The following is a 21,299-nucleotide window of genomic DNA, read 5'->3' as shown; positions in this document are numbered from 1 at the left end:
TGGCTACTTGACAAGTACCTGAGCCAAAACTGTACTCTCTAGTTCATCCTCAGTGGTGAGATTGGACAGTCTGCCTGTCACTGGTTTAATTAATTGCATTGTGCCGGTGTATCTGGGATTAGCTTAACGAAAGTATTGCAAAAATATTGCAGTGAGGTTTAGTGAAATCTAGAAAGGAGATTTGGTTTTTAGTTTTAGTTCTGTGTGACCTTGAACAAGTCAGTTAATCTCTTTGGGGCCAATTTCCTCTTTGGTAATAAAAGGAATTAAATGAATTCCAAGGATTTTATCTGCTGTAACATTCTCCAAATGTTCATCTGGATTAGATATGATGGAAATAGACTGCAGAAATTTTTGAGAAAGAAAGACTGTTCCAGATTCTGCTAGTGTCAGTCACATATAAGCTACATGAGCTTTTGTCAGGTTACTTAAATTCTAGGTTTCGGAATCTTTGTCTGTGAAATGGGGGTATAGGATCTTTGTCATAAGGTGATTATAAACATTGAATAAGTAATGTATGTAAAACACTTAAATTGTATCTTTTCTTGCTTTGTGGTATGTTATGTAAACTGCTCTTTTTTTATTGCTTTATTAGTCTCTTTTTCTTGTACATTTTTATCCCTTTTTTTCTGAATGGCTCTTTTTTCCACGTCCGGTAGATGATAAAATTTGTAATTTCTAGTGAGTTAGATTTTGACGATAGAGTGACGTCTCCATCCCTAAGAAATTTAGATTGCCTGGAGGTTTTCTAAGCAATGGATTTTAGGAATTAACCTATTACTTTTATTAAGGTAATCAGGTAATTAAGCCACTTAGTGGGTATTATAATCTGGGTTATTTGATTTGACTTTTAGGCTCGTCTGATTACCTGGGTAATTGCCATGTATCCAGTTCACTTTATGTGCTGTTGACAGTTTGATACCCCACTTAAAAAATAATTAAAAAAATATTTTCTACTTTATAACCCTTTGTATCGGAGGAGGTTCAGAGACTAGCCAGTTGATTATATTGCTTAGGATTTCTGATTCACTTGCTCCTATTATTAAAATTTGAGCTTCTTAAGAGATCTGATTAAGAGATTGATTTTTTGCAATAAGTTATTGGAAAGAGCATTGAATAAATCATAAAATGTACTCTCTTACTTCATGCCTTGCCTCTCTGACCCTTGGAGCTTCTCTTTTTTAATGGGCAAAGGTATATGGATTTCCTAATGTGCTGTCCCTGAGACAACCAGCTGCAGTTAATTCAGCTAATAAATAGACGTCAGTTTCTTATGGGAACAGGTCTTTATATGCTTTCTTTTATTGCTGTTTTAAAAGAACTTTTTTCTATGAAACCCTCATGATTGCTGGCCAATCAAGTTATGTCATTTTTCTTCTTAAAATCCTTTAGCAGTTTCCTGCATCTTTCATGATAAAGTTCACGTCTCATAAGTTTACCACAAAAGTTTTTGGGGGTCTGGCCCTTACTTTCCTCTCCAGCTGCATGTCATTTCACTCCCCCGTGCCACCCTGTGGCCTTTCCAGCTCAGCCATCGAGTTCACCCCTCGGTCCCTTTTTACTGTTCCCTGTTGCTGGGGTCTCCTTTCTTGCCTTCCCACTGAACTAACCAACTTTTATATGAATCAGTGCAAAAGCTTCATATTTGGGTGCTCTAGCAGAAACAAAAGAGAACTTATTCTCTGGCGAGGATTTTACCTACATCTTTTAATTCTTTTATTTAACCCACTCCAGGTAGTGTCAATCACTTCTGTCAGTTTACAGATGGGGAAACAGAGGCCTCAAGCGGTTAAGTCACTTGCTCAAGGTCACACAATTAGGTATTGGCAGAACTGGGTCTTAAAACCAGGCTTTTCTGATTTAAAATGGATTTCTCTTAGCATTGCTCTACTACAGTTGAACAAGAGAAATGTTTCCATATCAAAAGAGATGAAAGGAAAATGTTACAGCAATTTGGAGCAGGTATTGTTTTAGCTGGAGGGATCAGCCAGGCTCTGAAAGCAGAGGTCATGTGAGCTTTAGGTGCCTGAAAATAGGGTTGGAGTCTTTGCGGGAGACTTTCACAGGCAGGGGTGGGAGGGGGGCGATAAAGGGCTTGCAAAAGAGGGACCAGCGTCAGAGAGAGCGGTGTTAGGGGAGGACAGCAAGCGGCCACTGGCTCTGGAGAATATTGTAGTCATTAGCAAGATGCTTTTGTTTAAACAAGCTTTGGAAACTACCATTGCCTAATTTGTTCCTTTGAAACACAAATTAGTGTTTGTAGATTAATATCTCAGGGCCAGCTGTACGAACTGGCAGGCAACTAAGCGAGGCTTATGCAAAGATGCATAGTAGGGCTCATGGTCCCTAAGCAATTTCTCTGCCTGAACTTTTTATGATATCTGAAATTTATCCTCAGAGAGTTATTCCTTCGAGTCATAGGATTTACTCTTCCACAGTCCCTTGGTAAAGGGTAGGTACACTCCCCAGAGTGATAGATAGCATCTTATCTCATAGGAATAGTTGCCACTTATCAGAGAGCAAGATCCAGCAGCAGTGATGCAGAAACCCATCTAGAAAATGGTCTTAGGACAGGGTTTTGCCTTGTCCTGATTGAGGTTCAAAACTATTTATTAAATATCTTTGCCCTTAAAACAGATTGGTAAGTAGAACTCACATTTCAACGTTGAAAGTAATAAACACAGTAATCTCAACAGTGTTTTTTAATGATCTATTATTAAAGACAGGCACAAATAGGCAAAATATTCTTTGCCTGTATAAGCAAAATTAAAGAAGTGAATGAATCAGCTAAAGGTAGTTTAAGCCAAGACAAACAAAAACCTTTACAACCCCTTATGTATTTCAGGCATAATTCTTTTCTAATTGACCTGGATGTATCCACTAACAGAAAAAGTTACAGTGTCAGCTGATGTGTTTGATTTCCTTAATAAAGCCCTTTTGTAAAGTTGATAATTTTGACATTCTTGATGGTAGAGACACTTGCTAATTTTTATAGTGCCTTTTAGATGCCTAGATTAAAAGAACTAATAACTTTTTTAAAAAGAAATAAAATTGATTATGTCAGTTTTCATGGTCCCAACACCATTTATAAAAACATTACCAATTTCAGAATTTGAGTATTTTATTGGGGGAAATGTCATTAGGAAATGTGTTAGTCTTTCTAGAATTTCATCTGTGAAACTTGGTAATGTTAGCAGCACTAACAGCCTGTGTTGTCTAACATTTTCTACAGTAATGTGGACAACACAGTAAATCCAAATTGAAAAGTCAGAAAAAAAGATTAATCCTTTTGTCTTTTTGCATATGATAGGCTACTTAGAGAACACTTGGATACTTTGAAAATTAACTTTGAGGTCAATTTTGTTTGGTGTGGTTTGGCTTGGTTTTGCTTTTTAGGGCCACATCTGCAGCATTTGGAAGTTCTCAGGCTAGGGGTCGAATTGGAGCTGCTGGCCTACACCACAGCCGCAACAATGCCAGATCCAAGCCACATCTACAGCCTGTACACACAGCTCACAGCAACACCGGATCCTTAACCCACTGAGTGAGACCATCAAACTTGCATCCTCATGGATACTAGTCAGGTTCATTACCGTTGAGCCACAACGGGAACTCCAGAGGTTAATTTTTAAATTATTATTATGTAAGTTACAAGTGTACCATATAGTGATTTGTAATTTTTAATGGTTATACTCCCACTTATAATTATTATAAAATATTGGCTATATTCCCCATGTTGTGCAATATATCCTTGTAGCTTATTTTATACCTAATAGTTTGTACCTCCTAATTGCTCCTCCTCCCTTCCCTCTACCCATGATAATTACTAATTTATTCTCTATATCTGTGAATCTGCTTCTCCTTTGTGATATTCACTTCTTTGCTGTGTTAGATTCCACATATAAACGATATCATATGTATTTGTCATTCTTTGACCTATTTCACCCAGTATATTACCCTCCAAGTCCATCCATGTTGCTGCAAATGGCAAAATTTTGTTCTTTTTTATGGCTGAGTAATATTATATAATTAATATATATAAACATAACATATAATATGTAATATAGATAATATATATTAATATATTGCATAATATATAGCAATTATATTGTATATGTTATTTATAATATTTATATTATAATTTATATTCTTTTCTATAAGTATAGTATAAACATATAGAACTTGTGGCATATATGATGTTATGCATAAACATTATATAAGCATAACATGAAATATGTTATACTATTGTATATAATATATCATATATATAACATATTATATACATCATTATATGTATACACACCAAGTCTTCTTTATCCGTCCACCTGATGATGGACAGTTAGGTTATCTCCTTGTCTTGGAAATTGTAAGTAACGCTGCTGTCGACCTTGGGGTACATGTATCTTTTTCCATTAGTGTTTTTATTTTTTTTCGGATGCATACCTAGGAATAGAATTGGTGGGTCATATGGTAGTTGTATTTTTCATTTTTTAAGAAGTGTCCATACTGTTTTCCACAGTGGCTGCACCAATTTGTGTTCCCACTAGCAGTGCACAGGGTTCCCTTCTTCTCCACATCCTGGCCAACATTTGTTATTTGTCAACATTTGTTATGATAGCCATTCTGACAGGTGTGAGGTGATATCTCTTGGTGGTTTTGATTTGCATTTCCCTGGTAATTAGTGATGTTGAGCATCTTTTTCTGTGCCTATTGGCCCTTTGTATGTTTTGTTTTGGGAAAGTGTCTATTCAGATCTTCTGTTCATTTTTAAATTGAATGATTTTGTTTTTTTGGTGTTGAGTTGTAGGAGCTATTTACACGTATTGGATATGAACTGTTTATTAACCCCTTATCATTCATATCATTTGTGAATATTTTTTTCCATTCAGTGGGTTATCTTTTTGTTTTTCAGTGGTTTCCTTTGCTGCGCAAAAGCTTTTAAGTTTAATTCAGTCACCTCCTCCCCCCTTTTTTTTGCTTTTATTTCCTTTGTTTTAGGAGATGGATTCCCCAAAATATTTGTATGATTCATGTCAAAGAGTGTTCTGCCTATATTTTCTTCTAGGAGTTTTATGGTATCTGGTTTTACATTTAGGTCTTTAATTCATTTTGAGTTTATTTTTGTAAATAATGTTAGAGAGTGTTTTAATTTTTGAGATAAAGTAACTTGGGTTAGAGGAGACTTTTTTTTCAGGGTTATAAGATGCCTTGAGAAAACGGTAAAACTTAGGAGTCCCATCCCCAGAAAAATATATATGTGTCCTTAACCATAAATCGTTTGATTGTTTCGTCAGTCTCTGAGGTCTGTCCACGAGTCCCAGCCCTCAGGAGTAACTGTGTCCTTAAGTGCCTTGCATCTTTACTTTGGGCTTAGACTCTCGGTTAATTACTGGCAATAACTATTAGGAAAAGGAAAAGGTAACTGGGATTACATGTTGTGTTGTGGGAATATTCCCTTTTAACTTTGAAAGTCTTTGAGCCTAAAACTTGCAGGTGTCATAGGTCTGAGTTTTTGTTTAAAGATTCCACTCAGTGCTGTTTTCTTCCTCAGTGTTTGAAATGCTAGGGTGGTTTGTAGTTTTAGCAGCAATATGGAAACGTAAGCCACTGGAGACTTTCTGTGTAATGTAAATATGTGGTACTATTTCCCACATTTTAAACTTGTCAAAGAAGTTTAAGTTAACGTCAACATATAAAAAAGTAAAATTACTTACCTGGGCTGGTGCTAGTTTTTTTTTTTTTTTTAATTTATTCAGAATTGATTTTCTACCATATTTAAAAATATCATTAATTAATAATCATGATGGTTTGGTTTTTCTTCTCTTGCCCAGTAGATGGTACTGTCAGCTTTATTTTGAAATATTCTGTTTTCAGAGTTGATTATTTAAAAATTTATTTATTTTTTTCCAAAAAGTAAAGTTATTTTTAGCTCTTTCCCTTCGAATTGACTTTTCACCACATCCTAAACTGACATTTTTTTGGTGAACTCACTAGGTTTAGTATATACATGTTACCTGGGAACTCGCATCTGGGATATGTAATAGGGAGAAAGATTTTCACTTTCCTTAACTATTGCACTTGTTCAGTCTGGAAGCTTTTAATAATCGTGAACTATGTGCAGAAACTTGTTTAAGATGCTATTTGTGACCTGGTGGAAAGAATCATTAGTAGTAACTTTTGCTTAAGATTTTTGTGACTTGTGGTCTGAATCTAGTTGGGTGAAATCATTCTATCGGCATGTTGACCACATAGGTTTTTAGATTGGGAGAGGGAAGGCCTCATTTAAATACTGCACATTTGCACACTCATATATATTTGTGAGAGATGCAAAAATGTTAAGCAAAAAGTTTTATAAACCTTTTGAATTTTGAGCTTTCTAGCTCTTCATCCCCTATTAAAATCGGATCCCTAATGTCATTCTGTTTTATGGTAAAACAGAAGGAATACAGAATAACTTTGAATTTCATGAAGGTTCGAGAAAACCTGTTTCAAAGAGGATGGGGCCTCTGCATACAGGTAGTGGTTAAAAGGCTTCAGACTCATACACAGGACATCCAGGAGATTGCAGAAGACTACATAACTTGGTGTGAGGCTTCCAAGAGTGAGAGGATATTTTCAATATTTGGAGTCCAAAATGCCCATGAAATCAAAATGCTCTTACTTTTTAGTGATAAAAATCAGCTTGAAGCTAGTAGATTTGTTCAGGTCTCATAGATATTACTACTAGCTGTTTGGGAGAATTGGAAGTGAATGAATAGCATGGAGAATTCTAAAGAGCCGTGAACGAAAGAGGAGGTATGGGGCTGGGGGGTCCCATGGTTCATGCTCAGCCCTGCTTTACTTCTTGGAACGTGGGGCTAGGGACATGGAGGTTGTCATTTCTACGATAGCGATAGTCCTTCTCTTTAAACCAGGTGAACTTGAGGGAGACAAGTTGATTCCTGGGAAAACAGTAATTTTCCTTTTACTAACTTTAATCATCAGATAAGCAGTATGATGAAATAACAAGTCTTAGCCAAAAAAAAGAAAAGAAAGAAAAGAAAAGTATTTGAAATTCATACAAGTGAGCTGGCAGCTCTACAGGACAGTGCCTGGGTAGTTGCTTATATCCCTAAGAAGCACTTTTTACCTCCTTGTTCTATTCCCCCTTCCCCAAATTCCAGACTTGGTAAATACCAAGGGCTCCAGAGTGGTAGCAGGGTTATTTGCATATAATTGTTTAAATTAACTGTTAAAACATAATTGCTTAACGACTGTATTGCCAGCCCGTTAAAGGAACACTGCTCTGAGTACTTTTGTAAATTTTGCCTCTTTCTGCTCCTGTGGCTAGTTCCGAGTAAATGAATTTGGAGCCCTGGAAGTTATTACAGATGAGAGTGAGATGGAAAACGTTAAAAAAGCGACAGCTACTACGACTTGGATGGTACCGACTGCTCAAGAAGGTAAGCACGGGTCGTCTACATTGCCGTTTCCTTTTTGGGGGCGCGTTTTCAACTAAAGACCATCTAAGGTTGGAACTTTGAAAATCCTGGGTGATCTTCGTGTCACATATTCTTAGGTAAATTTCTGTTAACAAACGTATGTGAAACCAGCTTTTATATTTAAAAAAATAACTATATAAACTGTCTTCTTCCCTAAATGCCAGATCTGTCATAGCACAAGGGTTAATTGGAAATTATCCAGCAAATCCATGTTGTAATAGCCTACCCAGGTGATTTAGCCAAAAGCCTGCCCCTTTTTTCTCATCTACTCCGATGGTTGTAACTAACACCTATATGCTGATGACTCCTAAATCTATATCTCCAGCCCCGACCTCTCCCCCGAGCTCCAGGCCCGTATTTCCACCTGCCTACTGGACATCTCCACCTGGATGTCCCACAGGTACCTCAAACTCCACATGTCTGAAATGCGATTCATTTTCTATTTCTTTTTCCCCTTCCCCCCACCCCCAACCTGCTCTTTCTCTGTAGCCCGTATATCAGTTGATGGTAACACCATGCACCCAGTGGACAAGCAAGCAATCTAGGAGTCATCCTGAATTTGTTCTCCCCCAGCCCCACGGCCTATTACCTAACCCTCTGGTTTTTACTTCCTAAATATGTCTCAGACTTGGCCTCGTCTCTGTGTTATCACTGCCACTGTCTTGATTTAGGTCCTTATCACCTCTCACCTGAACTACTGTAGAACCTCCCTTCTGATTTCCCCCCAGTTAATCCCCACACCCAAGTCAGAGGAACTTAATGTACGGAGATGGCTTATCTGACACTTCACTGATTTCATATTGTCTCTTTAGCAAAAGCTTCTAAGATCTGGGTGACCTGCACCCACCTGCCTGGCTTGTCTCTTTACCCTCCGTTCTGTTCTTCGTACGCTGTGTTCTGGCAGGGCCAGCAGCACTGAATTACATAAAAGTCTCCCAACACATCATGCGGTTTCATGCTTCCTTGCCTTTGCTCATGCTGTTTCTTCTGGCTGGGATGCTGTTTCTCTCTTTGTCCAGTTGGTAAATTCTTCTTTGGCCTTCAGAACCCCAGTGAGGCTTTATATCAGAAAATCTCTCCTTGACCTCCCCTAGGCTGGATGCGTCACTTCTTCCTCTGTGCTACTTCTGGAACTTGTTGATGCTGCAATTATTGCATGGATCACATTTGATTATAAATATTGGTTTTCTTGCCTGTCTTCTCTTCTAGACTGTGAGCTCTCTTGGGCAAGGTCTATACTGTCATTATCAGTGTCTAGCGTAAATTGGTGCCTAATAAATGTTTGTTGAATGAATGATAAGCCTAACAGTCAAGTGAAAGGAAATGTGAGCTCCTAGATGATATGGATGATTAGGATTCAGACCTGCTACATTAAAAGTAAACTAGGAAGACGTTGATTCAGTCTATTAAGTAAAACAGAGTCACTCATCAAAACCATGATATAACTTAGATAATCCTTTTTAAAATTTGTCAAAAAGATACAGTGTTTAGGATTCTATGGATGGATGGTTTCATCTTCTGAGCTTAATGACTCAGGAAGTTTTCTACATTTTACTTTGAACTGTAGGAAAAGCCTTGGGCGAGCCTTTGTCTTTTCTGCAGAATTTTTTTGTTGTATAAATGACTTGAGTGATTCCTGTCAAGTCCATCCTCTTCTCCCTCCCAAACGCTATGGTTTGATCATTCGTTCATTCATTCAGCAAACATTATTCTTTTATTGTGTTGCTAACAAAATTATTAGAAGAAAAAGTTTAAATGTATTTTGCAATGATTTTTGTCATGGTTTTAATTTTTTTTTTCCTTCTTTTCATCTTCTAGTCTTTTCTGAGAAGACTGGGGTGCCTTTCAGGTTGAAAGATCCAGTGAAAGTAGAAGGGCTTCAGTTCTGTGAGAACTGTTGTCAGTACGGCAATGTAGATGAGTGCCTTTCTGGAGGAAACTATTGCAGCCAGAATTGTGCTCGGCATATCAAAGACAAGTAGGTTTTCACCCCATTTCATCTACAAGATGAGTTTTAGAGTCCAAGATCCTGGTGCCTGAGAATATAGAGGGTCTGTGCTCTCTGCCAAATGCCATCCCCCACCCCCCACATTTTTTTTTCCCCCTCAGAGGCTTTCCTTTTAGAGACACTTTATCCCATTTCTGGACTCGTGACTTTAGTCATGATTGAGCCGAGTTGTTCGGCTCACGTCCTACCTGCAGAACAGCCTCTGTGTCTTTCTTTAGCCTTTTGTTTACATTAATTTGATTGCTCCCCAGCTAAGAGTATTTAGATTTCTTTGGGCTGCATACACATTGTTAATGATACTGATGTTTATGGGAACACGCTTTTGTTTATATTTTGGGGGTTCTTAGGTAATTCAGCTAAAACTCCACAAATGGAATAAAGCTTCCTCTGGCTGGGAATCAGCTGGATGGGCCATAGTGACATAGTGAGTTATGTTGCTGCTGATCGCAGGACAGACTGAGGAGTCTGAGACAGGGACGTCAGCTCTAACTGACAGGGGTGTGTGACTGCTGCCTGGGGACTGTCTGACAAGGTCAGCTTATCACCAAGAAATTCTTACATAGAATTGCATACTGCAAATAAATGATTTGACATTTATGTTTTCATGGAGTTTCCCATGTATTTTAATCAGCACAGGCTCGGGAATTGTCTGTTTTTGTTGGCCAACTGATATTTTACAAAGTTACACTTGGCTTTTAGCAGTTGGACTTGGCATTCTTAATAATTGCTCTATCCTTGCTTTAAATTTGCCCCAAAGGCTAGAATATCTCTAATAATTGATTCTTCCTATTCTTTTTTTTTAATTGGCTGCATGCTCAGCATATGAAGGTTCCTGGGGCAGGGACTGAATCCTAGTTGCAGCTGCGACCAGTGCTACAGCTGTGATAGTGCCAGATCTTTTATCCCACTGTACCGGGCACGGTCTCAAACTGGCACCTCTGCAGCAACCCAAGCTGCCGCAGTCAGATTGTTTTTTATGGCCACATCTGCAGCATATGGGCGTTCCCAGGCTAGAGATCGAATAAGAGCTGCAGCTGCTGGCCTGCGCCACAGCCACAGCAACAAAGGATCCAAGTTGCATTTGCAACCTATGACACAGCAGGGCAATGTTGGATACTTAACCCACTGAGTAAGGCCAGGGATCGAACCCGTATCCTCACCAAGACCACGTCTGGTTCTTAACCCTCTGAGCCACAATGGGAACTCCTGTAGTCAGAGTCTTAACCCACCGTGCCACAGCAAGAACTCAACAATTGACTCTTTTATCAGTATGGGTGGCAGCTGTGAAAGACAAATTACATTTTATTTAAATTCGTTAGAACCTGTTTCACATGTAGTGCTTGTCCCCTTTAAAAATTATATCATTAATTATGTAATTATAATAATACATAAGCTAATTGCCACTTTCTGCCCTGACAGCTGTATATATGACAATGGTTTGAGGTGTTTCTTATCAATAGTTTAATACATACACATTTTCCTACTGGTTAAGATTTTTTAAAATAATTTTCGCATTGCTAATCAATGTATAGATAGTTGATGGGTATTGTTTCCTGTCACTCTTCTGGGTTTATAAATACAGCAGAGATCTGAAAGAAGAGAGGGACGTGGGAGAAGACAACGAGGAGGAAGATCCTAAGTGTAGTCGGAAGAAAAAGCCAAAATTATCTCTGAAAGCTGACTCCAAGGAGGAAGAAGAGCGCGATGATGAGATGGTTGGTACCCACAGGGCTGCTCCTTAAGTGGGTAGCGCCATGGTCCAAGGCATTGGCTCTGGAACCAGTTACCCAAGTTCAAATGCTGGTTCTGTGACTTTGTGTTACCATCGGCAAGTTACCCACCTACCCTCTCTGTGTGTCACTGTCCCCATCTCAAAATGGGAATAATAAATGGTAGTACCCCCCGCCTCAGGGTAAAGAAGTAGGATGTCCTGGAATTTACAGCTGGAATGAGAGAGGCAACAGCAGAAGCTTCAGTTTTGTAAATGAATTTTAAATTCCTCTTGACAGCAAAATGCCAATCCCGTTTTGGAAAATCATAGACAGATCTCATAAAACTATGTGAGTAGGTAGAAAATAGCAAATAAATGTCAGGTATATTTGGAGAAAACTAATTCAGAATGTGCTAATTAAAATAGAAACATGTCATCTGTAAAGTATTATGAATAGCTCTATATGAAAAGGGAATTTTAAGGTCTCAACACATTTTCCTGGCCATCACTATTGAGTAGCAATCATTGGCCAGTTCGCTAGTCCCGGAGCTAGGAATGCAGGAATGGATGAGACAGTGGAAGGAGGGGTCTCTGTCTCAGGGATGTTACATTCTTGTTAAGGGGACGTGTAATAAACTAAACAAGGTGAATATCAGCCTATGCTGAGAATGACAATAGAGTATTAAGATTATCTGACTGCTTTATTTTGGGTAATCAGGGATGCCTCCCAGGGAGGGTGGCTTGGATAATTGTGATTTGAATAATAAGCAGGATCCTGACATAAAGTTAAGAGAGGAGTCCCCTGGGGCAATGGAAATGCTAGAGAAGAGACCTTCAGCTAAGATTATGTGTAGCATGCTTTTGCTTAAGGAAATAAAGATAACAACAGGTCCTTGAGCCTTGAGGGTCAGGGGGAGGGGAGTAAGATGAAGCTGAAGGGTTCTGTGCCGTCCAGTGCTTTAGGGCAACCCAGTGGGGTTTTATTCTAGGGTGGTGGAAAACCATTGGCAAGTTGAAGGCAAGGGGAATACTTTGCTATAATTAATGTGTTAAAATGATCACTCAAGTTTTGCCATGTGAGAGCAAGAGTGGAAACAGAAGCCCAATTAGGAGTTGATTGCAGTGGACTAATTGAGAGGGCTCTGTAAGACAGCAGTCAGTGGATTGGAGGTAGATCCTCCTGTAGAGTTGTCAGGGTGTGTGAGGGAAAGAGAAGAATCAGAGATAACGCCTAGATTTTTGGCTTGAACTGGTGCCTGGGTAATCATGCCATTTGTTGAGAATAGGAAGGCCCAGGTGGAGGAGAGGATCCTTTGGCCGTCCTGACTTGGAGATGCTTGTTAGACCCCCAGGGGAAGATCCCAAGTAGGCACCTGGATACTTGAATGTGGAGTCAGGTAAGAGGTCAGGGCTAGAGATATGGATTGGGGATATTTAGCAGACAGATGATCTGTGAAACCCAGGGAGAGTGATTAGATAAAGAAGGAAAGGGCCCTGGATTTCAGGGGCCACCAGCCAGGGGACTGGGAAAGCGGAGCCAGGGAGGTACCAGGGAAACCAAAATAGAGTGGTCAGGGAGCTGAAAGAAGAAAGTATTTCAAGGAGGTGGGAGCAGTATCTGTACTATAACAGAGTGTAATTCTTAGACATGTTCTTATTTTGTAAGGATCTCCGGCCAAAAGCAACACAGTTCTCAAATGACTTTCTTCAAAAGTTATGAAGTGAAATTGAAGAACAGTACCAAAAAGAAAAGCTTTCTGACAGCTCTCTAACTTCTCACTGGTGCCAATACGAGCTTTTAAAAGTCATAAACTTATCTTCCTCATTGTAGGAGAACAAACAAGATGGACGAATCCTGAGGGGTTCGCAGAGAGCCAGAAGGAAAAGACGAGGTGATGCGGCCGTATTAAAGCAGGGTGAGTTGATGCCAGGAAGGTTCTTATCCTGTAGCTTGTGCAATTGAAAATATTTCATACAGGTAGATGTTTCAGTCTTGATTGTAGTGCACACTGTGGCAGGTAAGTACTGTTTGGGGGTTTTCTTTGATTAAACTATGTCAATAAAAATTAGAGTTTAGAAATAGATAAGGGGGGACAGCGGAAATTAGCAACTTTCCAGTAGGGTCAGGGGAAACTCGAGACCGTTTTCCATCATTTCTTTTTCCATCTGGTAGAGTTCTTCTACTTTTGCACTTTTACAAAAACCTCTGTTCTCATTCATTTCCTATGATCGTAGATTTTTAACGTTTCCTCTCAACTGTAACCCCTGACATGGTATGTTTTTTTTCTTCCTTTGTTCCTCAAGCAACACTGCATTTTTATGAGGCATCTAGTCCTCAGGTCCTGCCCTTCAGTACTGGGTGGATGAACTCACTGCCTTTTTTCCTCGGGACCTTGGCTCATCTCCACAGAAGCCTCCATGTGCCTCGCTAGGGCTGCATCCCAAGGACGTGCCACATCTGCCTGGCCCACGCTCCGTGTGAGGTCACTGTGCTTGGCGCAGTCCCACTCCTATCTGCCAGTCCCCTCACCCCTACAAATCAGGGCCTGAACCCAGTGCCCTTCTTCAGGGCTCGGATGCAGTCCTTGCTCATTCGGCCCTTAATTCCTCAAAAGGAGTTTGAGATCGCTCTCCCTGTGTCAGGCACACAGCCTAATCTTTACACTTGGGGGGAGATGACCTGTCTTACGTCACTGCCATCAGCGGGAGTAAATCCTCAGTTACTCCGCACTCTGCCTCAAAAAGGTCTTTATCTTTTCTCTCCTGTCCCCTTTGTTTCTGCTCTCAGGGCTCCGGTCCTTCTGAGATCTTGTTCCTTCAATTATTTCCCCTCTTAGATCTTCCTTTTTTTTTTTTTTTCCTCTTCCTGAGCTTCATCATTTCCTGTTCGAAGTTCATTCCCCAAATATGTTTTCCCCAGTTTTATACCCATCAAGCCATTATACTCTTTCTTTCATTTGGATTTTTTTTTTTTTTGTCAAATTAGTCCCCAATAAAATTGCTATTAGCTGAATCCCTATCTTTGTCATTTATATATTCTTACGCTGCTTAAAATTTGGCCCTCGATGCATTTTTTTTCCCCTCTTCTCTAGGATCAGCAGCCAATCCCTAACCTCTCAGAACATTGGCCTTTTCTTGGTCCTCAACTTCTTGATCCCTTAGGAAGAAATTTTTGTTCGTCCTGCTTCTAGAAGATTTTACTTCCTGTAGCCTCCATGACACTGTTCTATCTTGGCTTCCTCCTATAGCTTCCTCATTTACTCCAAGTTCTTCTGCTCCTTTCTTCTGCACTCGTGTCTGGGTATACACACAGCTCACTTCTTTGCTCTCATTCCTTGGGAAGAGGAGCCAGGAAAAGAAGATTGAGAAATACAAGCCATGGAAATAAGAGAAGAGCCAGGCCCCAGAGAGTTAGGGAAATGAGAGGGTCTATCCCTCTGATTTCCTCGTTTTGGAAATTTCGGTCATTTTAGTCTTACTTGCCTTTCAGGTTTGCCTCCTAAGGGAAAGAAAGCTTGGTGCTGGGCCTCCTACCTGGAAGAGGAAAAAGCTGTGGCTGTGCCGGCAAAGCTGTTCAAGGAGGTATGGGCCCTTCTAGAAAGCATTGTCTGTAAGGCTGAAGGAATTGGAATGCTGATTGGGACTCAGTATTGGTGTTTCTCCTCCCTCTTTAGGAAATGACTTGGGATAATTTCTCAAACATGCCATTTATCATTTGTGAAGGGAGACCTCCGAGGACAGCGTGCGTTATATACACACACTATCCTCAGTGCTGCACGCATGCACACGCACGTGCATGCACGCTCTTTTCTCTTAACGTTTACCAGGCTTTCACACGTCAATTTTAAGAGGGACCATTCTATTACTACTGAAAAACTAGCAGATAAAGAAAAACTGGCATGAAATTTCATGTCCACATCATGGCTTTGTGAGAATAAAAATGAGTTGCTGAGGTTTATGTAATACCACAACAGAGCATCTAAAAACAAGTTACTATATTAACTACCCTAGAAATATTTCATCGCAAGTGATTTGAAGTCGGTAAAAAAAAAAGTTCTGAGTAGGAGCTGCTGCCCCTGGGCTAAAGGAGGGTCAGTAAACTTTTTTTGTAAATGGCAATAAAAAATCCTGTAGGCTTTGCGGGGCATGTGACCTCAGTTCTAACAACTCATCTCTGTTCTTGTGGTGAAAGCAGCCATAGATGATATAGAAATGAGTGAACAGGGCTGTATGCCAGTAGAACTTTATTTACAAAAGCAGGTGGTGGGCCCGATGGGACCCATAGACTGTATGGTTTATATGATTTAATTATATCTAATCACAGTATGTAATAAACCTAACATCGATACTTTGTTATATATGTATGAACACAGTTTTTAAGTGGTGAACAGTAAATGTTGAGATGATTGCATCTATATTGAGAACATTCAATTTAAATATAGTAGTAGTTGCTTATGACTTATTCTGTATAATTTCTGCAGCTTTGGTCCTCTTCAGAATGGATGTTTTGCCCTTAAAAAAAAAAAGTTTAAATATCGCTAATTACTTGAATCAGTAATGCATTCGTATGATTCAAAATATGAAAGTGCAGAGTTCCCGTCGTGGTGCAGCAGAAACGAATCTGACTAGGAACCATGAGGTTGCGCGTTTGGTCCCTGGCCTTGCTCAGTGGGTTTAGGATCAGGCGTTGCTGTGAACTGTGGTGTAGGTTGCAGATGCGACTCAGATCCTGCATTGCTGTGGCTGTGGTGTAGGCCGGCAGCTACAGCTCCAATTAGACCCCTAGCCTGAGAACCTCCATATGCTGTGGGAGCGGCCCTTTTCTAGGCAAAAAAAAAAAAAAAAAGGCAAAATATGAAAGTGCTCTAAGAAACTTAAGTGTACCTGTAAGCAATATGTAGACACGAATCCTCCCTTTCCTGTCTTGAACCAAATGGATACCGTATGTCATATACTGTTTTGGACTTTGCTTTTTGGTCTAACTTAGTTTGGAGATTATTCCATCTCAGTTCATGTACTCCCTTCATCTGTCTTTCATACTGATACATGGGAGACCATATTCTCTTTTTAACATAATCATGTAAGCTGCTTCCTGTGATTAATGTATATGTCATATATATGCATCATATATATCACAGGCATATGGCACACACATAGATGTGTCAGTCAATAGGAATCAACTTAGAATGGAACAGACCTAAGATGAAATACTCTATCTATCCATGGACTGTATGATGTACAAGAATCTTCTGCTAAGTACATGTTTTAGTGAATAACCTTGTACACTTCCCATTTTGCACATGTGTGGGTATCCCTGTTCGATAATTTCCTAGGATTAGAATTGCCAAGTCAAAGAGAATGTTCTTTTTTATAGTATCATGAGATTACTAGCAGTTGTACAAGTTTATAGCTTACTTGCGACGTGTGTGCCTGTCTCTTTCCCTAGAGACACTTGGCCAGTGCAGTGTTACCACACTTTTTGATCTTTACCAATCTGATGGGTGAAATATATTGTATTGTAATTTTACTTTGTGTGACTCTTATGAGTGAGGTTGAACATCTTTTCAAACAGGTAACATTTGAATTTCTTTTTTTGTCACTTGTTTAGAGTCTTTTCCTCTTTTTCCATGGGGTGATTCCGTGACCCTTTTGGATTTGTCGGAGTTGTTTGTGTATGCCATTATATAGTGTTTAAGAATGGTGATCACTCACTAAAACTGCCGTCATTTTGCATTTTAGTATCAGTCTTTTCCATATAACAAAAATGGGTTTAAAGTTGGCATGAAGTTAGAAGGTGTGGACCCTGAGCATCAGTCTGTGTACTGCGTCCTCACTGTGGCCGAGGTAAGCTTTGCCTCATCTTTATTTTAAAATAAAGTAGTGATTATAGAGTTTTAATACTGGGAAAAAGTGCCATTTGTTGAGTGCTTACTTTATGCCAGGCGTGATGCTTAGGAAGGCTTCAGAGGGAAGAGCCAGATGTGTCTTTGAGGCAGGAGGTGGAGGACAGAGGAGGTTGTTCACCAAAGGGTTCCTGAGGGCATAAGGTGCAAGGGAGAGATTCTGGGGAGCAGAGGGAAGGGGATTAAGGGGGCAAAGACTTGGGCAGTATGACCTCGAGGGTTTGGAGGGACAGATTACTAAAGGGGCTTGTTTCTTAGGCATTGACCAGACACAACTGAGTGTGAGGCCGGCTGGTCTACCTCGTTCCAAGGCTTGTAAGAGAAATAGCCACTGAGATCCTTGGCATGGGGTGGAGGCGGGGTAGGGGGCATGGGATGGATTGGGGTAGGGGCACGGAGTGGATTGGGGGACGGGCACGGGCTGGCCATTAGGTAGCGACATAGGGCAGCCACTTACCCTTCTCGAGAGATTGTGCTTCTAGGGTGCCACTCAACTCTGTGGTGGGGACTCTAACCTCTCTGGGGGGAGTCATTTTAAGTTTATACATGTACAACGTCAGTGCATTCTCTTTGGAAAAATACTAATATGTAAGTAGAATATAAAAAATTCAGAGTTCCCGTTGTGGCTCAGCCGTAACAAACCTGCCTAGTATCCATGAGGATGTGGGTTGGATCCCTGGCCCTGCTCTGTGGGTTAAAAATCCAGTGTTGCTGTGAAGGTTGCAGATGCGACTTGGGTCTGGCATTGCTATGGCTGCGGTGTAGGCTGGCAGCTGCAGCTCTGATTTGACCCCCTACCCTGGGAACTTCCATATGCCATGGGTGTGGCCCTGAAAAGCAAAAAACCAAAAAACAAAAAAACCATCATTCCCTTTTTGTCTCTCCTTTCCCATTTCTCTAAATAAATCACTGTTGATAGATGTCAGATATCTGACATCTATCCTTCCAGACTTTTTTTTACTGTGAATTTGCATATGTATGTGTACAAATGGGTGTATTTAAATACATATACTTGTGTGGGAGGGTGTCCATGTGTGTATTTATATACGTATGTTTGTATGTGCATATATGTATATGTGTGCACACGTATAATAACATGTATGTATGCCAACCCAAACATCCATACATAAATATACACATGGACTCACATATACAGAATCTTTCTCATAAACTGACCCACCTTGTAAGTTTATTCTGCCACTTGAATTTTAGCAACATGACTTAGAGAACTTTGCATGGCAGCAACTATATAGCTACGTGATTGCTTTGGGATTGTGAGTTGCCCTGGCTCTGGGCTCTAATCCTAGGCTTCTTGTTCAGACTTCGCTGCAAGGTGCCCTGGAGTGGTTAGTGGTCTGGTGTGGTGGGTGGTTCCCCTTGAGCACACCTCCTGTGCAAGTGGGAAGGAGATTGAGAGGCTGAACTTCTGAGAGCCCAGTGCCAAGCATGACCCAGCTGAGCCTCCATAAACCCATGTGACCTTTTAACTTAGAACTTCCTCAAGTGGGGCCCTCATTTAGGCTGTGTGTGGTCTCAGCCTTTGATGTGCATTCCGCAGAGTGAGTTCTCATTGGATCCCAGGGAACTTGACTCATCTGAGTGTGAATTGGGAAGGCTTTTTTTTTTTTTTCTTTCTCCCAACTCTGCTGCTGTGGAGGGGAGAAGGTGGTAACCTCTCCCTGTGTCTACACCAGCTTTGGTCCTAGATATGGCTGCCTGGAGCTTTATAAAGGACAGAGCGCCAGCACTGAGTTGGCGCTGGGACCCTGCTGGAGCCATGTACCCTGGGCTTTCGGCTCTCCTTGGGAGCCTGTGCTTGTACAGTGAAGGGAGTGAAGAGAGGACCTGTATCCTTGGGAGAACTGCTCTTCTCCCCAGATCTGTGTGCTCCTGTAGGATGCCAGAACACCCCAGCTCGGCTGCTCCCAATATGATAGCCTCGGCCTTTAGATTTTGTCATTCGTTCCCTTGTTTTTGTGGCTATTAACAAGATGCTTCGATTAATGTAACCCGTATCATACTTGATGTGCATGTTAATTTATTTTTGTTCATGTGCACAAATATTCTGGGCTTTTTGTTTTTTTGTTTTGTTTCTTAATCAACCTCCTTTACCCATTTCAGGTTTGTGGATACCGGATAAAGCTGCACTTTGATGGGTACTCTGATTGTTATGACTTCTGGGTAAATGCAGACGCTCTAGATATCCACCCAGTTGGGTGGTGTGAGAAAACTGGCCATAAGCTCCATCCTCCGAAAGGTATTGCCACTTTTTAATTTCACATTTTACATTCTGAAAACACTTATTTTCTTATATTTAATTTAGATTTTTAAGAATTCAGACTTTATGGTTATTCTGGTGGGCCCAAATGTAGGTTTATTGTCCATGATGAAAAATATTAATTAAAGTGAAAGAAGTTTTAAAAATAGAATCCTACCTAAGAGAATAAACTATGTCCATTTTTTATTTGCATGTAATATGACATTTACATGATACTTAATTTTAACTACAAATTCAAGCTACGTATTTCCATTTCATACACAGTCATACATAGATAGACATTCATGGAATAACTGATTTGAAACATTAGTTCTAACCTGTTTATTTAAGTGTATTTACTAATATTTCAATAAATAGAAAATCTTGAGAAATTATGTGTTAAACATACATATTTAATTTTTTAAGAGATTGGGAAGGAGAATGTAACACTGAAATTGGTTTAAGTGGAGGTTGAGCTGATAGCAATTACTCTTTTATTATTAAATTCTTTATATTACAGTCTGCCAATGATCTTGTCTGTTTAATGTTAACAAAAGATCTAAGAATAACAGATACTGTCTTTTTCAGTTCACCCCTAGTATATTTAATAATATCTTATTTCCTTCCTTTTTGGCTATTCCCTTCAGTATCGTTTGCTTGATGTCAAAGAACTAGGTTACTGGTTTGATGTTTTTGGCCCGTCTTGGGGTTATTGGGTTTTAATGGACAAACTATTCTTTAAGTGAAAAATTAATAGCAGAATGATATTTTCAGATAACTCAAAGAATGAACAAAAAAACAGAAAAGATAAGGATGAAAAAGAAAATCTCTAAGCCATTGTGTAAATTGGTCCCTTATATATGGTGAATTATTAGCTGTTCTTTTCACACCATCTTCTGGACTTTGATGGAATTAGAAGAGAACACTTGAGCAGATAGAATAAAAGAGTCAGTTTCCTTTGTTAAGGAAATGTTGGCTTTACTAACATTAAACATGAAATTGAGAAAATTAAGTCAAGGACATTTCCATTACCGTAATTTGCCAACGTGCTTACTCATCATACGTCTTGAATTGTCATTCTTGTGCTGATAGACCAAACAGATTTTAGCTGTTGTATTACTTTTTTCTCCCCCAGCTTCCCACTTGTTTCTACTTGTTTCTTAAATAGAATGGGTGAGGGAAAAACAAAGAACTTGACTACTCCAGCTCACTGCTGAAGAATTCTACCTAAATAATGGTAGAAATAGTTGGTAATAAAAAGAACTGATTGGAGTTCCTATCGTGGCGCAGTGGTTAACGAATCCAACTAGGAACCATGAGGTTGCGGGTTCGATCCCTGGCCTTGCTCAGTGGGTTAAGGATCTGGCGTTGCCGTGAGCTGTGGTATAGGTTGCAGACACGGCTCAGATCCCACGTTTCTGTGGCTCTGGCGTAGCCTGGTGGCTACAGCTCCGATTGGACCCCTAGCCTGGGAACCTCCATATGCCGTGGGAGAGGCCCAAGAAATGGCAAAAAGACCAAAAAAAAAAAAAAAAAAGAAATGCATCTGACGACAATATGTATTTGCTTCCTTATCCCTTCTCTTTTTGTCCATTACCATTCATTCAGAATTGAAAAATTAATACAATTGGTTGGAAAGAAACACACTATGTGTAAAAATCCATAGTTATAGATTGCGAGTTTAATATCATCTATTTAGAAAGTCACATGATTACTTGATTCTGGCATGTTGGAATTACAGATGAAAGTAGGACTGAAAAGCTAACTGAAATATTTTGATATTTTCCTGTCTGTTTGTATGTGCTTACCCTAGGGTATAAAGAAGAAGAATTTAATTGGCAGACCTATCTCAAGACTTGCAAAGCTCAGGCTGCTCCCAAGTCATTATTTGAAAATCAGAATATAGTAAGTACATCCAAAATACTTTTCCTTTCACAGG

At 39.8% G+C, this 21,299-nt stretch overlaps 1 protein-coding gene across 9 annotated transcripts in view; it reads left to right on the top strand.

Moving 5' to 3' along the window:
- The window catches only part of L3MBTL3 (L3MBTL histone methyl-lysine binding protein 3), a 121,154-nt gene that overhangs the window by 23,868 nt on the left and 75,987 nt on the right, over positions 1 to 21,299 (top strand). For 6 of the 9 annotated variants that reach the window (XM_005659197.4, XM_021088384.2, XM_021088399.2 and 3 more), the window contains 9 exons: positions 7,331 to 7,442; positions 7,807 to 7,881; positions 9,300 to 9,459; positions 11,072 to 11,204; positions 13,032 to 13,116; positions 14,691 to 14,782; positions 16,940 to 17,044; positions 19,225 to 19,360; positions 21,174 to 21,265. In XM_005659197.4, the coding sequence (XP_005659254.1) occupies positions 7,331 to 7,442; positions 7,807 to 7,881; positions 9,300 to 9,459; positions 11,072 to 11,204; positions 13,032 to 13,116; positions 14,691 to 14,782; positions 16,940 to 17,044; positions 19,225 to 19,360; positions 21,174 to 21,265 (990 nt within the window). The remainder of the gene's footprint in view (positions 1 to 7,330; positions 7,443 to 7,806; positions 7,882 to 9,299; positions 9,460 to 11,071; positions 11,205 to 13,031; positions 13,117 to 14,690; positions 14,783 to 16,939; positions 17,045 to 19,224; positions 19,361 to 21,173; positions 21,266 to 21,299) is intronic. The other 3 variants (XM_003121201.7, XM_003121202.7, XM_021088410.2) reach the window with 3 other exon arrangements.

Source organism: Sus scrofa, chromosome 1 (assembly GCF_054392235.1).
Source record: "Sus scrofa isolate SSC_HxYL_T2T_F1_AM1 chromosome 1, Sscrofa_HxYL_maternal_Yorkshire_Landrace_v2.0, whole genome shotgun sequence".
Classification (NCBI taxonomy): domain Eukaryota; kingdom Metazoa; phylum Chordata; class Mammalia; order Artiodactyla; family Suidae; genus Sus; species Sus scrofa.
The sequence above is the reverse complement of the archived record's forward strand: the minus strand, read 5'-3'. Positions and strand labels throughout refer to the sequence as shown.